The 16,019-nt window shown below is 41.7% G+C and overlaps 1 protein-coding gene across 1 annotated transcript; it reads left to right on the forward strand.

Moving 5' to 3' along the window:
• Nucleotides 1-4,383: 4,383 nt before the first annotated feature.
• LOC108895758 (core histone macro-H2A.2) lies at nucleotides 4,384-15,717 on the forward strand. The gene is made up of 9 exons (XM_018694662.2): nucleotides 4,384-4,589; nucleotides 6,026-6,203; nucleotides 9,282-9,388; nucleotides 10,024-10,221; nucleotides 10,742-10,846; nucleotides 11,064-11,163; nucleotides 11,262-11,351; nucleotides 13,597-13,771; nucleotides 15,154-15,717. Exons 2-9 carry the CDS (start codon nucleotides 6,032-6,034, stop codon nucleotides 15,317-15,319), a joined length of 1,113 nt encoding a protein of 370 aa, XP_018550178.1. The 5' UTR covers nucleotides 4,384-4,589; nucleotides 6,026-6,031; the 3' UTR covers nucleotides 15,320-15,717.
• Nucleotides 15,718-16,019: the final 302 nt, after the last annotated feature.

Consider the following 16,019-nt stretch of genomic DNA (forward strand, 5'->3'; position numbering starts at 1 on the left):
TATTTAATTTTCTGTATCCACTGACATGCGAGAGGAGGAGTACACCCTGGTCTATCACAGAGCTGACATATATAGACAAACAGCCATTCACACCTGCAGGCAATAGAATGACCAGAGAGAACCCACTCAGGCACAAAGAGAACATGCAGGCGGCTACACAGACAAGCTCTGGGTGAACCGGGGTTCGAACATGGCACCCTGGACCATTGAACCGTGCTGTACTCAAAAGATGCACATTCCGGACAAAAATGTAAAAATGCAATCAAATACCCACTATTCATTAATTTTAAAAATCGGAAACAAATAAATGTATTCATGAACAGAAAGAACGACAGATTGACGGTTAATTATTTTTCGTCACAGCGTTATTAACATCACTGTAATGTTTCAATGGCACACAGTGGTGTGTTGCTCAACATTGTAAACTAGAATTTATGTAGTGAAAATGGTAAGGCAATAAAAATAACGTTAAATAAATAATTATTGTTAAAAAATATTGTAATAGTAAGCCGAGACGCTAATGCTAGTGCTAGCACACAAAGCTAATTAAGCTAGCTAGCTAAGTTAACCAAGCCTAGTATGGAGCTTAGAGATGACTCACCTCCAAAGATCTTGGTGAAAAGGGCAGTCCGGAGCTCTGCGACTGTATTTATACTGCACCAGCATTCTGGAATGCTGTTATTATGGGTGACCAGCGGCTGTTTTTTTTTTTTGTTTTTTTGTTTTTAAATTTTATTTTATTCTATTTTTTAAATTTCATTTCATTCTCCTAATGCCTGGTATGATAAGATTTGTTTGTTGATATGATCTGTATGCACTAGCAGAGGTGAGGAAGCAATTGCTGTGCACACAATAAAATAATATGATTTTATCAGTGGTGGGCTGCCTTCTCTGCTGGCCTAAACACTGTCACAATCATCGACTTATATTTTTCTACATTTTTCCATTAATACTAAATGTATGTAACAGTTTTGAAAGGTGCTATACAAATAAAGATATTAAATAAAAAATAAAGATTATTATTATTATTATTATTATTATCACATGTTCAGGACTGTTAGCCATTTACAATCTGGGTAATTTCCACACCTGTAGCTTATCAGATACATCAAATGGGTGGGTATAAAAAGGCATGTAATCACAATGTGTAATGACATTCAATGGCTGATTTGATACTGTTGGAAGATGTAGCGAATGGAAGACTTTGGAGGGAACAAATCTTTAGAGGCCAGCAAGATCCACTGGCCTATGATGATGAGTGGCTGATGGACTGGTTCTGACTTCTGTTAACTGTTCTCCTGGTTCTCTGTAATGTATTGGCTCCAGCATTACGGAGCACCTGCAGAATCCAAGTTCTAACAACTTGGATTTCTGGAAACTGGCTGACAGGTTGGGGATATCTCTGCCATACCTTAACTGTGTTATACCAGACGTGTTAGGAGGTGTAATTGGTTTGTTGCACCTGCACATAAAATTTCCTTACGCAGTGGGTGAACAGGCAATGCTGGTGCCATGCGTCAACGTTTGGATGCAGTGCATTGCTTGTAAAAACACAGGTGTGGAAAACAGGCATCATTTAATCAGTACTTAATTGTGCAACTAATGTCACACAGCACATTTTTTATACTTTGGCAACCTTGTTGATTGAGTCAGTTGTCTCCCTTTGAATCTGTAGGACTGCATCTGTGAGGACATGGCCACCACTGGAGGGCTGGGGTGCATGAGGTGCAGTGGAGACACTGGGTACACTCACCCCGCTGGGACATGCAGCAACCACAAGAACTTGAAATGTTTTTGTGAATGAAGTCTGAATTATTTTTGTATTTAAATGTAGCCTACAGACACACCTGCATTTGGTTTACACTAATTTGTGTACCTGAGTCATCTGGTGCGTCTTGGACATCTGTATCCCTCTCTGCCTTCTCATAACGTAGAGTGAGCTCCAGGGTCACCTTTCCCTCCCACTGGTGCCACAGACATTCTGTATGTGTAACGCTTTGTGTTTTTAGGCGTCCACTTTCAGATTTTTTTTTTTTCCACAGCTACAGTTCAACCCTCTGAGGTCACAGCATTCACAGCGTCTACCACATGCTGCCACACACAGGGTGGGGATGGTGTGTAAGTCTGCAGATTTTTGGATCTGCTGATGTTAGCTCCTCCATTTCTCCTCATATAAGGATCAATCACCACCAATGGTGCAGTGCTCCTGCTAGGTGAAACACACAATGTAGAGGATAATATTCCCAAACTCTCTACATCGGAGGTCAGCAAACTGAGGCTCTGGAGCTGCTTGCAGCTTTTCAGCCCCTGTGCAGTTGCTCCCTGTAGCTTTGTCAAAAAACACCATGGAAATAAATAAGGGTTACTTTTTAACATTTCAACTTTTTTTATTTATTGTTGCACAGTGGAGAATCTTTCAAAGAGAACACCTCATATCTTGGAGTTTGCGATGATACTGTTGGATTTCCACCCACTTAACACCACTACTGTTTTGTCAACTGAAATATGTGTCACATCCTACGTCTACGGCCCACTGTCTCTCCCTGCAGGTCAACCTTGACCTCCCACAGTCTTCTCTTTACCTAGGTATGCAAACCATGGATAAATCCAAAAAAAAAAAAAAAAAAAGTCTCAGAGGAAATTAGAGTTTAATTCTGCATTGACAGAATCATTTGCTTTCACTGCCAATGATGCTGGCTTACCTACAGGTGAGGACATTATTCTATATATTTATTGTATTATTATTATTCATTTCAGCAAGTTATGATTTTGTCAATCCATCAAATGAGCCTGGTCTGACATAGTTGTGTTTTGTGTTGTTGATTGCCATATATGGCTGAGGTAAGAAAAAAAAAACAGAAGAGGATTACATCATGCTGAAATGTCTGTTTATTTCAAAGTCGCCCTCCACATGCCAGTGGATTTTTTCTCTTTATAAGAGTTTGGTGATTTTCTTTGTTATTGCATCACCTAGTAGAAAGTGACAATGAAAGGTGAACAGTTTTATGTGATGTGATCGTCAATACAATGTAGTGACAGGCTGTGCATTTCACACCCAGGCCTTCACTGGTGTCCTACCGGAATTAACCCATCTCTTTAATACCGTCATTATGATGTCACGGCTATAGAAAGCATCAACAATATGCAGAAACTCAGTATAACAGAACTTTGCAGAACAGTCAGGTATGTCATGTAGCCAGAATAAATGCCATGCTAAGTCAATGCTATAAAACCCAATTAACACATTCATAGGTCTGCAGCCACAGCTGAGCACACACTAAGATACACAGATAACTCTAAAACAGAGTCACTGAACTCTTCAGCTAACAGCTATTAAACCTATACTAACATGTTTTAGCTTGCGCTAGCAGCTACAGATGTGCTTTGTTAACTCTGACCAGTATGCTCTCTGACCATCCAATCAAAAGACATGAAACTGCAACGTCATGGCAGGCCCAGTGGATGGCCCTTGGTCTCAACTCGAAATATTATTGGTTAAAGGATCCGCGAGGCAACAGTTTCATCGCCATCCATTTTAAATTACAGGAGCCTGCAATGTTGATTCTGAAGGGAGATTTCTGTTAACTTGACAACACAGGGCTGAAATCTGATTGGATAAAAAGCTCTAACATAAACAGACTGTATTGGAAGCAGCACAACCGGGAGGAAAGCTATGAGATGAAGAGAAGAGACTATTGGGAAAAGTTTAATGCATATAGTATTAATTGAAAAAAAAAAAAACATATAAAAATATAATTAAATGATTGTGACAGTGTCAAGGCCAGCAGAGAAGGCCTTGCTGGCCCTGACAGCCCACCACTACTAGTGCCATACCCTGAGTGAGTAGATGTGGCTGTCATCCCCTTCCATGGATCTATTGGCTTTGACATATCAAAGATGGATCATGTGATCTGATTGGATGCTGTGACTCTCTCAGTCCCTTGTGGTTTCTCTTGTGATGCGTCAAAGAGACTGCCTGGATCATCTGTCTGATTCACTGCCACAGTCTGCATGTCCACAGAGGAGACATATTCATTTACTGTTTCACTACCTGTTAGACCTGGAATCATACAGGTTCCATTCACAGTTTATACAGAGCCTGCAGTAAACCACCAAACTGTTGTAATATACACACTCCTAGGCCTTTTAGTGGGGTCATTTTAGGGTACTGCTTTGCATCTGTTAGACCTTGTAGAAGACATTAGTCTTATTGATATAGGTTATCTGTATATTTTCTTTGCCTTTAAACATTATTCTGTTTGTATCTCTGGGCACATCGTGTTCCTTTCAACCAACACTGTCCCTCTTGATGCCATGTTAAGGGGGCGTTTTTCACTCAATTTTCCCTGTATTGAATTTTTCCCCTTAGCAGCATCAGTAGCACAGAGCCAGCCTCCGACCAGATTACGTTGTTCCTGCTTGCTCTGTGTTTTTTTTTTTCTCTAAGGTTGGGAAGCAAGATTACGCACAAGGACAGCAAATAAACAGAACCAAAACAAAACGCGCCGCCTTTCACCGGGGATCCGTCTGTCTTCCGTGCAGGAGCATCTCGGGCTCGCGTTGATTCGCGTCAAAGGAGGACAAAACAGGTAGAAACTTGGGAGGGTTTTTCATTTTTCATGCCTCGGCGCATATCCGGAGTGACGGGGACGCTTTACTTTCCACGTCTGATGTGATTACACACATGCAGAGGACTGGAGGCTACATGAAAGGAGAGGGGGGCGGGCGGGGCTTGTTTAAAGAAATGGGTCGTTGTGGTTAATGTCTCTATTGTAGGATAACTCACTGAAGTGCCTGGCGTGTTCAGTTATTCTGTGGAGCTAAACACAGCCGACCTGACGTAGCTAACAGTCAACCGTAGCTTGTCTCTGTGTAATTAGCGCTTACATATTTATACACGTCCCCGTGGACACTGGTGTCGCCGTGCCAGGCCTGTCTACTATTTAAATGACCTAAAAGTCCAGTTTGCGGTGTGCGTAGCTGCGTGGAGGAGGTGTTTGTTGACGGTGGTACAGCCAGGTTAGCCTGTGTGGCCCTGCTCACGTTCCCGTCTCTTTCCACTGGTTCTCAGCGCGCATTATATCCCTCCACCTTTACCGCCAACACCGAGCTCCCGTGTGAAATAGTGCAAACATGGAAATGACATGTGAAGGCCGCGGCTTAGATTAGACAGGAACCTTTCCCTCCTGACACGCTCACACAGCGTGTGGTCTGAGGAGGGAAAACAGGGGAGAAAACACTGGTCTTCATCACGGTACCGAGATAGAAGTAACGGACGTGACGTAGATTTTTTTCTTATACAAAACTACTCAGTTGGTCGAGTATAGTTAAAGACTTTGTTGTGTTCAGTGTGACTGACTGGGTGCTGCTCCACTGAGCTTTTACATTAACTGTCACAGTCCTCCTGTACTCCCACACTCAGAAGTTCCTCATGTGTCACACTTGAATATTTAAAAATGATATCTTCAGGATTTGATAGAATAAATAAAGGTTGAACGACAGTGAAAAAAAATCTATTGAAGTCTCAAGTGTCTTTCCATCCTCTGTGGTCAGTTTATTAAACATTTACTTCAGCCCTCATAAATCATTTGTTAAATAATTATTATCCTGTTATTAAGTAAATGTCCAAGCACAAGGGTTTATGGAAAAGTAACCAGTTTCCTTAATTTCTGTCTTCATCTATTGTTAGTTATAGTAAGATATCAGATATAACACATAAAGTGTAAGTTAACCTGAATGACTAAAAAGTGGCCAAAAGTGAGCTATGGACTTAGCTTTTTATTTGTTCAGAGTCAGTGGAACTACTTTCACCTAAAGAAAACTGTCTCCATGGTGTGAATTATCCTGAGTAATGGGGGCTTTGCTCCTGGAGGGAGCTGTTCCTGATACCACCATTGTATTAATGTGGAGGCAGAGACACATGTGTCAAAGCCTGCATGTATAAAACCCATCTGTGTGGACTGTGTGTATGTATTTGTGTGTCATTATTTCTGTTATTGACTGTGGTTGTACTCCCTGTGTCCAGAGCAGGATGTCAGCCAGAGGAGGAAAGAAGAAGGCCACCAAGCTGTCCCGTTCAGCCAGGGCGGGTGTCATCTTCCCCGTGGGGAGGATGATGAGGTACCTGCGCACTGGCACGCACAAATACCGCATTGGCATGGGAGCGCCTGTCTACATGGCAGCTGTCATCGAGTACCTGGCAGGTAGGGTATGAGGTGAAGTTGGGTTCATATTCCTTAACATTAAAACTAAGGTTGAAAGTTAATTTTGAAAGTGTAACTATGGTTCTAAAACTGAAAAGTAGGATTCAAATATTCAAAAGTAAGATTTTAATGTCTGAAATAATTGGTTCACTCTTTTCAGTGTTACAAATCTGTGTCTTCACAGTGATGAAACTTGCTTTGCAGACATTTAACACACTGCTCTTACAGTTTGCTGACTAAAGCATTTAAAGATCAGAGCAGCCTGGGCAGAAGCTACCTATCACCTGATTTCTAATAGAGTGTAAGCCAGTGTGCTAACAGGAATCCATCTAAACTAGGAAGTTCATGTCTCGAGTTTTGAATTGTGATGTTACCAGCTCAGAGCTAATGCTGCCGTCTGGTTGTTGTGAACATTGTTGAATATTGAAATTATGTATTGTTGCTGTTGTAGCCAGCAGTTAGTGAGCTATGTCACAGCAGCAACAGGTTAAATAGATTAATAGGTTAATAGACAGGTTAAAATCTGCTGTGCTAAAGCAGGAGAAAACAAAACCCAGTGTTATTTACTGATAATGGTGCTGTTGGTGCAGAGTGAGACAGTTAATCACAGTAGTTTCTGAGCTCAAACTGAGTTTTAAGCCACATTTTTCTGGATGCAATAGCTCCATAAGATTATACAGTGTGGAGGCAAGAAGATTATCAACAAGTAATTATGTTTTATGCTAATGTATGGCTATGTGGAATATATTCATTTAAGTCCCAAAAACAATTTCCTGCTGTCCAGATGTGAGGATTAGGTGTGTTTTGATATCATTTTAAAATCTGTTGTCATTTCAGATCACACAAATGTGTGTCAGAAATCACCAGCATTCGAAAATGTGAATGTAAATTACAATCTAAAAAGATGTTCCAAATGCAATAAATGTCCTGCACAGTATTTGTCCGGTGAGGTCCTTTATGTGTAGGCTGATGCATAAACACACCTGTTTCCACAATCACCACCAACAACAAGTAGGCAGGGTGTCTGACTGTACTGTACCATCAGGCAGAGCTCCACCTCTCTTCTCCAACCAGTTACCTCCTCAGACTCCCATCTGCTTTCACCATGGCAACATGCAGCTCCCCAGTGTCATCTCCACTCTTTACATCACAGCTGAACACATCAGCTTGGTGGAAATACTCCTCCAGACCCCTGCTGTTCCCCAGCGTGGACCACATCTGCTGGCCTCAAGCAGCAGGCCAGGAATGAGAACCAGTAAATACTCAACTGCTTTTCTCTACAGAGCATGTCATGACTGCGCAGCCTGTTCTCATTGTGCTTGCAGTTGACTTTGTAGTATTGTTTCAGTTATGTTGCTGAGCTCTTGTTGCTGAATAAGATGGTGGTGATGTCCTGTGTCCTGAGATAACTTCTGTTATAATTTGGCGCCATATAAATAAAACTGATTGGACTTGATGTTACAGAGCTGTCACTGATTGTATGGGATCTGAAATTATTATACTTGTGTAAACCAGGTGCATGTGACTCTAGAGGAGTGTCTCCTTTACTGTGTTTCTGTTGCACTTAGTCTACGATTCTGCTGTCCTCTATATGGAGTGCCTGTATGTAGGCAGTAGTAAGCAAATTGAATTTGTGTGTAATACACAGCGCAGTGCTATACTAGTATATAATAGGTCACCACTGTAGACAGTGTATGTACATATCTCACTACATATATAATTACTGTGATCAGTAGGGACAAAGGATATTGAGGATATTTACACTCTTTTTATGTCATGATTTTTTTGTTCATGGAGGTTATATATTCATAAAACTTTGCCAGAGTCTAGAAAAGTGAGTTTTATTTTCTTGACATCAACCCCATGTAAAGTCTGTAGGCAGGACCGATGGCAGAAACACTGTAAATGTGCATGTGCATGTGCCGTGGGACACACAACATAGAAGTGAACCTGAAAGCTCGGAAACTTTTGGTTCATGCCAGGGAAGCAATTTTTATTCAGGTATCTTTGAGTCTCTTCATTGTTTGTCACAAGGCAACATCTACTTCCTACACATGTTGTACTGTATCATTGGCTGTGCTGCACTGCACAGACAGTGGAGCTTGTCTTCTAACAGACTCTTCCAGCTCCACTGTCACAAAAACTGTTAAAGAAGTCACCATAACACTGTACATCAGCTCTCAGCTGTGTGACAGGTGAACACACTGCACTACCACCTGTACACACTGTCTGTATCATTCTTCTACTGGATACACTGCTGCTGCTGTGTTTTGCCCAGATCCTGTTGCCTTCCAACCTCTTGTAAATTTCACACCTCATTCCTGATTAATACTCTTCCTCTTATATGTATTGTATATATTTTTTTATTATTATTTTTGTTCAGTAACATTTCTAGTTGTGGTTCTGCTGTGACACTCACAGGATCAATAAAGTCTATCTTATCTAGCTGTTACTGGCTTACGGTCGGAGGTCTGACCCAGGCTGGTCTGAAGTTTTGAAGTCTGACTGTTTTCTGAAAGTTTCAGATCTTTTCCCCTGTTAAAATGTGGCAGAAATCCCAGGATGCAAAGCTGAAAGAGCAGATTTGACTGTTGAATCTCTGAGGAGAGTGAGTTCAAACTCTTCACAGCAGTGTGTTGGATGTCTGCAAAGCAAGTTTCATCACTGTGATACTGATATCGAAATTTTCTTTCAACCTTTCAAATGCTAGTTTTAATTATATGGGATATGAATATGGAAATTAATCCAGTTTCACCTCACAGTAGGTTGGCATCACACGATCATGTATTATGTTTCCCACTGTCATATACTGCACACATTTTGCCCCTTTAGTTAATGTGTTCATGATGAATATGATCTGGTGTATTAATCACTGATTGTCTTATGTTTAATACTTAAACCAGCGGCATTTTTGTGTTAATATTTTTCCTATACATTTAATTCACATATTACAGTGTAACACCTAACAATAAGTTTCCTCACAGGAGCGTTTGGTCTAATCTTCCTGACTGTTGTATTATACCAGAACACACACTGCATGTTTGATGGGTTTCCACACAGTGTTTTCTTTCCTCTAAGCTGAGATCTTGGAGTTGGCAGGAAATGCAGCGAGAGACAACAAAAAAGGCAGAATAACTCCCAGGCACATCAAGCTGGCTGTGGCCAATGACGAGGAGCTCAACCAGGTAACACAGCACAGAAAAAACTATGACAATGTTTTGTTATTCAGCTGATATTTTTTTTAATCTTCTTGTCATCCAAATCTTTGATCAAATTAACAGCAACATATTAATGTTTTTTTTAGAATAATGACTATCTATAAATCCAGATGTTAAAGCTGCATTTACTGTGTGTGGACACATGGGGGTAGAGTAATAATCACATCTGACATCTGACATTTGTTCATCACTATAAGCAACACCTGTCACATAAGACACAGTCAGTTCATCCAGTATTCATAGAAACATATGGATGAGGGCAGCTTTAAACTGTTTGTTTGGTCACTGATAAAGTGTCTCCACACAGGAAGTGACTTTTAAATGAGTGACTCAACTACTTACTAATGAATGCAATGGTGCTTCCATAACAAATGATGTATGGGTATTGGGTTTTACTCATAATTCTGTAACTCACTGTAATCTCATGGTAACTGCTGAGTGTGAGGCGTTGGCATGGTGCTGGTAAAGGTTTCAACACTGTGGTTTCACACCTGCTTACACAAGACAGGTCACCATTTTCTGAGCTATTTCATTCCTATGAAGAAAAAAAAACATACACAACATAGTGAAACTATGTATTGTATTTCTGATTTGTCCATCAGCTTCTGCGGGGCGTGACCATTTCAAACGGAGGTGTTCTGCCTCGGATCCACCCAGAGCTGCTCTCAAAGAAGAGGGGAGGCCGGGCGAAAGTGGACAGCCAGTCGTCCATCCCCGAGAAGCAGGAAGAGCGCTCAAAGAACAAGAAACCCGTCAAATCCCTCAAGAAGGTTAAAGGCAAACGAGGCCGAAAACCAAAGGTCAGTCAACTCAACAGAAAAGAATCTGTAGGGAGATGGACTCTTAGTTTAGACTGTAAATAATGTAAACAATGACTGTGAGGAGATATTCTCTGAAGTGAACAAAGTGTATTAGATTACTCCACCTTTAAGCAGACCAGGAGATGGAGTTTAAAGCTTCAGAAAAAGCCACAAAGTGCAGCTGAGATTATTTTGTCAGAATTAACAAAGAATCTACTTTCATACATTGAACACATTTACCCTGTTTTATTTAACAGAGGAAGTCAAAGTGATGTTGAATCAAGATCTTTGCCATTAAATATAATAAGATTAAAAAAAAATCATGAACATGTACAAACAACAATTAAAAAAGTATCAGATGCCGTCTTTTGATTCCAGACACTGATACTCAGTGCTACAGACATACTTCTGTTGGTACTGAGGGTTGATGACCAGCTGTATTATTCTTCTGTTTAAAGTATAAATCCTGTTGCTGTGTGAGTGTGGTTTAAATGTTCATTTTTTTCTCTATCTGGCAAAGAGCACAGACAACGACAAAGAGTCTGTACCAAACTCCACAGCTGAAGACGGTCCCGGAGATGGATTCACCATCCTGTCAGCAAAGAGCCTGTTCCTCGGACAGAAGGTAACGTGCGTGGATTAAACTCACTGAAGGCCAGGGATGATATTTTGTTACTGAAGCTGGTGACGAGTAATAAAATGACCCATTAGAATCGAGATCCTCCAAGAGTGACAACAGTGTTTTGATAAAAGGTCAAGCAATAAATCAGTCTAATCCACAGCCTTCATCATGTTCAGTGAATAAGAAAAGTACAGCAGCTGATGACTCTGTGAATCCACAGCTTTCTCTAACAGAGAGTGAAATCAGCAAAATCGGATCGATCAAGGTGGAAGGGATAATAAACCCAACAAATGCAGAGATGGACCTCAAGGACGGAGTGGGTGAGGTGGACGTGTTCCTGTGTATTTCATTTTTTATCAACACAGTTACCTCGACCCATTTGGTCTCGTGCTCACCCGCGGCTCTGCTCTGTGTTTAGGTAACGCCCTGGAGAAAGCTGGAGGTCGAGAATTCCTGGAGGGAGTTAAGGAGCTGCGGAAAGCACAGGGGCCTTTGGAGGTGGCATCAGGTACACAGCCTTTATACATGGAAAGTATTCAGACACCTCAGTCAAATAACACATGACAAAGTGAATAGAGTATCTACTTATTTACAAAAGTATTCAGACCCTTTGCTGTGGAAGTCCCAAGTCTCACAATTCACACTGCATGTCAGGGCAAAAACCAAGTCATCAAGTCCAGAGAACTCTCTGTACACCTGTGTGATAAAGTTGTGATGAGGCATGTGCATTAAACCAATGTTCATTCATTCATCTTTCCGACACTTTACACCAGCAATCTGTCTGGAGTCTAGGTCAGGAGGAGTAATACCTGGTAACAGCTGGAGATTGTTGCTGGTCTTTGCAGAGCTAAAGCCTGACTGATGATGAATGATGCTGAAGCAGCAGGGATAGGGAGAAAGGTCAGAACTGAGGTCCTTAAAGAAAACCTGCTCTTTGGTCCACATGACCTGAGACTGGGGCAACAGTTCACCTTTCAGCATGACAATGACCTGAAGCATACATCCAAGATAACACTGGAGTGTCCTCAGGATAAGTCTCTGACTATCTTTGAGTGGCCCAGCTGAAGTCCTATAAAACATCTGTGGAGAGAGCTGAAGATGGCAGAACCACAGATGCTTCCCATCCAATCTGACAGAGCTTGAGTGGATCTGTCAGGAAGAATGGGATAAACTGCCCAAATCCAGGAATGTAAAGCTTGTAGAGACGAGAAGCTGTAAATGCTGCTAAAAGAGCTTCTACAAAGTAATGAAAGAAGGGTCTGAATACCTAAGTACATTAAGTACATATTTTCACTTTGTCATCATGGATTATTGAGTGGAGACTGATGGCAAAAAAAAAACCCAACATTTTATCCATTTACAGAGAAATCTATGAAGTGAAGGGGTCTGAATACTTTCTGAAGCCACTGTGTGTGCTGCAGACTCTAGCTGGGCTGCCTGAGCTAGCTCTAAGGCTTAGCATCAGTTTTGTAGAAGAATTTCATTCTGTGGAGCTTCACGTCCTGCTGTCAGAAACCAGCAAACAGAAACAGAACCCATGTAGCAGTGTCAGTGTTTAGAGGACCAGACACAGAGGAGAATATTACCACAGCTAACAGCTTAGTGTCGTCATCGCTCTGCGCTGTGACACACCTGAAAAAGAGGTGATACAAAATGGCAACTTACATTCTGAACTTACATGCTGAAGCAAATGGCTAAAATGCAGATGAGTATGACTAAGGGAGGAGGCCACGCAATTGACAGCCAGGGCGATGGAGCAGAGAAAACACCTGATGATAAACCTAAAGGCCACGAGACAGCAGCTGGACTGTGAGCTGCCAAAACATCTGTACGTTAACTCTCTGTTTGGCAGCCATGATGCACATCACACTAAGCTGGTGAAGTGAATATGAATTGTACACACGTTTTTTTTATTTATCATGTGTGTATGTTTATCATTATTGTGTTTAAATTAGAAAATAGACAGTTAATTAATAATGAACAAATTAATCCAACAAGTCTCTGTTTAATATGAGCTTTTTGTTTCGTCACACACAGCCGACGTTCACAGGCTTAGTAACTTTTTTAAACTGTAAACTCTCCTCTAAGACTGGTGGCTGTTGGGAAACAGGGCCTCAGACCAGCTGGGAATTTTGTTCACGTCTAAGAGAAAATGTGAGGTTGTGTACGTGTCACCGAAGGCCTGACTCCATCGCTGTCCCTGTGTTAATGCGGAGCCAGAAACATCCCTACACTTGTTCATACACCACAGCCACAGCTCTGCTTCGACGTGATCGCACTGATCGCTCAGCACAGTAACCATCAGCTGCCTCAGACACATTTTCATCCTCCCTGTCAAACAGGGTGAAGCTGACACCATCATGTTCCTGTGACAGGGAGCTAACATAATAAACACAGTCATTTTTAATGACAAGGTTTCAAATACACAACTCAGAGACAGAGATTACAGTTCAGGCTGAGCAGCAAAAACAGGGAAGGATGACGACAGGCCAGTGAGGCTGGGAGGCTGTGGTAGAGTACAGGTGGAGACAGGTGAGGAGGTGGGTGGAGAGGGCTGGGGTTACTGCAGGGCAGGTGGGTGTGGCAGAGAGTTAGTGACAGAGGATGAATGGATGAATGATTATTACCAATCATTAAAAGTGTAGAGGAGATTTAAGGCTTGAGCAGTGTTCTATTCATCTCTGCAAATACAGGCTAAACTCAAGTGTTGGTGTGTGTTTTCTTGTGTGTGTGTGTGTGTGCACGGTGTGCAGTGGCGGTGAGCCAGGCCAGCGGGATGGCGGCGCGCTTCATCATCCACTGTAACGTCCCTCAGTGGGGCTCTGACAAGTGCGAAGACCAGCTAGAGAAGACGGTGAAGAACTGCCTCTCAGCAGCAGAGGAGAAGAAGCTCAAGTCTGTGGCTTTCCCTTCGCTTCCTGCTGGACGGTGAGCTCCACTCCCGACACGCCGCTCACCTTCAAAGCCTCTGTGTGTGTCAGTCAGGAGAGCGGCTCACTCAGGCACCCGCTCCTGACCTGAGGTCTGAACACTCACAGCTGCTTCACAGTGTGTGTGTTTCCACATTTCAAAGCTCAGCGTCAGTCACAGCAGCGACTCCATGAATTTGAACTCTGAAATGTCCGTGCACTGGTTGAAGGTTCCCAGCAGCCGAATGTAGTTTTTTCTGGCTGGTTTCACCAACAGTGAATGAACACATACGATGTATGGCTATTAAATAACAACACTGATGCTATAATACAGTTTTATTGAACATAAACATTTTTCAGTGTCTTTCTCCTTCAACATACTCCCCTTCTGCATCAACACACCGCTGCATTCAGGTCCTCCACTGATCAGAGCAGTGCAGTAGGTCTTCTTCAGACAGTTGTCTCAGAAGCTCTGTCGTTCTCTTAACTTCTGACTCAGACTCAGAACGTGTTCCTTTGAGCTCAGATTTGATCTTAGGGAAAAGGAAAAAGTCACACGGTGCTAGATCAGGTGAACAGGGAGGGAGATCAAGCACTGGGATTTGTTTTTGGGGCCAGAAACTGCTTTTCCTTTTGATGAGGAGTCAGAAGTTTTGGGACGACTTTGGCACACACTTCAAATTTTCAGTCTGTCTCTTTATCAATGGAGACCATTTCTGCTCTCATTCTTATACTGAGTCCTCAATCATTTCCAACTATTTGTTCACTTTGTTGAATGTTTCCAGAAGTTTTCGATGTGCATGAGCAACCAGAGCGTTCATCGTCTTGGGACGTCCTCTCCGCCTTCACTAAATCTTTTGTGCCGTTCGACACACGTGCATGTGACATGCAGTGTTCCCCATACAATGTACCAAAAGATTCAGCTGCTGTTTTGTTCAATTTCACTAAAAAGTTCAAGTTAATGCTCAACTCTTAAGCTTAATCATTTTCTGATGCCTTAGCAAAACCACGTGCACTTCAGTGAGCAGCTAGCAGTGAACTGAAGACGTCACTTACTGGAAACTTAGAGCAGTTGTGCATGAATACCCAACCTTTAATATATAACACTCGGTGTGACTGTGAACCACGTGGTTTTATCCTCATAAGTGCAGATAAGTGCTGTCTGATACTTCCTGTTCTCAGTCTAACCCACTCATCTGACTGTGCACTGTCATTATTTGTTCAGCGCTGGCAGTTTGAGTATGTTGGTGACAAAATAAAAACATTCTTTGTGAAAATGGATTTGTCTTTAACAGTAACAGTAACAGTAATGATGTGGAGGCAGCTGCAGATCATGTTCATCAGTCTGTTCTGTTAACAGGTGTTCTGTTCTCACTACTTGACTCTCTCTCTCTCTCACAGGAACGGATTTCCAAAGCAAACAGCCGCCCAGCTCATCCTCAAGGCCATCTCCAACCATTTTGTGTCCTCCACCAGCTCCTCTCTGAAAAACATTTACTTTGTTCTGTTTGACAGTGAGAGCATTGGGATATACCTTCAGGAAATGGCAAAGCTGGACGCCAAGTGAGGATTGTTGTTTAGGGTTTGTTTTTCTATATGTCGTTTGTTGCTGATGGTGTAGATAGGCGATCTGACAGTAGGGCTTTTGGTTCTGTCTCGGTTAACGAGGAAAACAACAATATTTGTGAGTGGAGTGCTGTTCACATTTCTGTTCCACTGTCCCTTCAACAGATTGCATTCTTTATAGTTAGATAATTTAAATCCGTACAGTTTGCCATTATGGTTCCTTGTTTCACTGATGTTTTTACATTCCATGTACAAATATAACAGTTTTTTTTTTCCTGGCCTCTGTAGTTTCTGATACAATTAGTTTACTAAAAAAAAAAAAAAAAAAACTGTGGTTCTCATTCTGCTTTGAAATAAAAACTCAGATGTTTTACACCAGAGATCTGTTCAGACTTTTAACACTCGTTCTCTTCTGGTTTTTGTCTCATTTTTGAGAACATTATTTTAAACTGTTGCATTTTACAAATTAGTCTATGTAACATGTACAGTACAGTAAAAATACAAAATTGATACCATTGACTGGAGTAAGAGCAATGACCCAGCCCAAACCAACCGTGTTCATCTTTCTCAATACTTTGACTTTACTCCCAGGTATATGTATATAAATGTATAGTTTCATTTTCTAACAATTCTCAGTGATTTCATCAAACAGCTGGGTACAAGTCACCCAGTGCAACAGTGCATTTGTACAGCTTTTCAGC

The sequence above is a fragment of the Lates calcarifer genome, linkage group LG16_LG22, assembly GCF_001640805.2.
Source record: "Lates calcarifer isolate ASB-BC8 linkage group LG16_LG22, TLL_Latcal_v3, whole genome shotgun sequence".
Lineage (NCBI taxonomy): Eukaryota > Metazoa > Chordata > Actinopteri > Centropomidae > Lates > Lates calcarifer.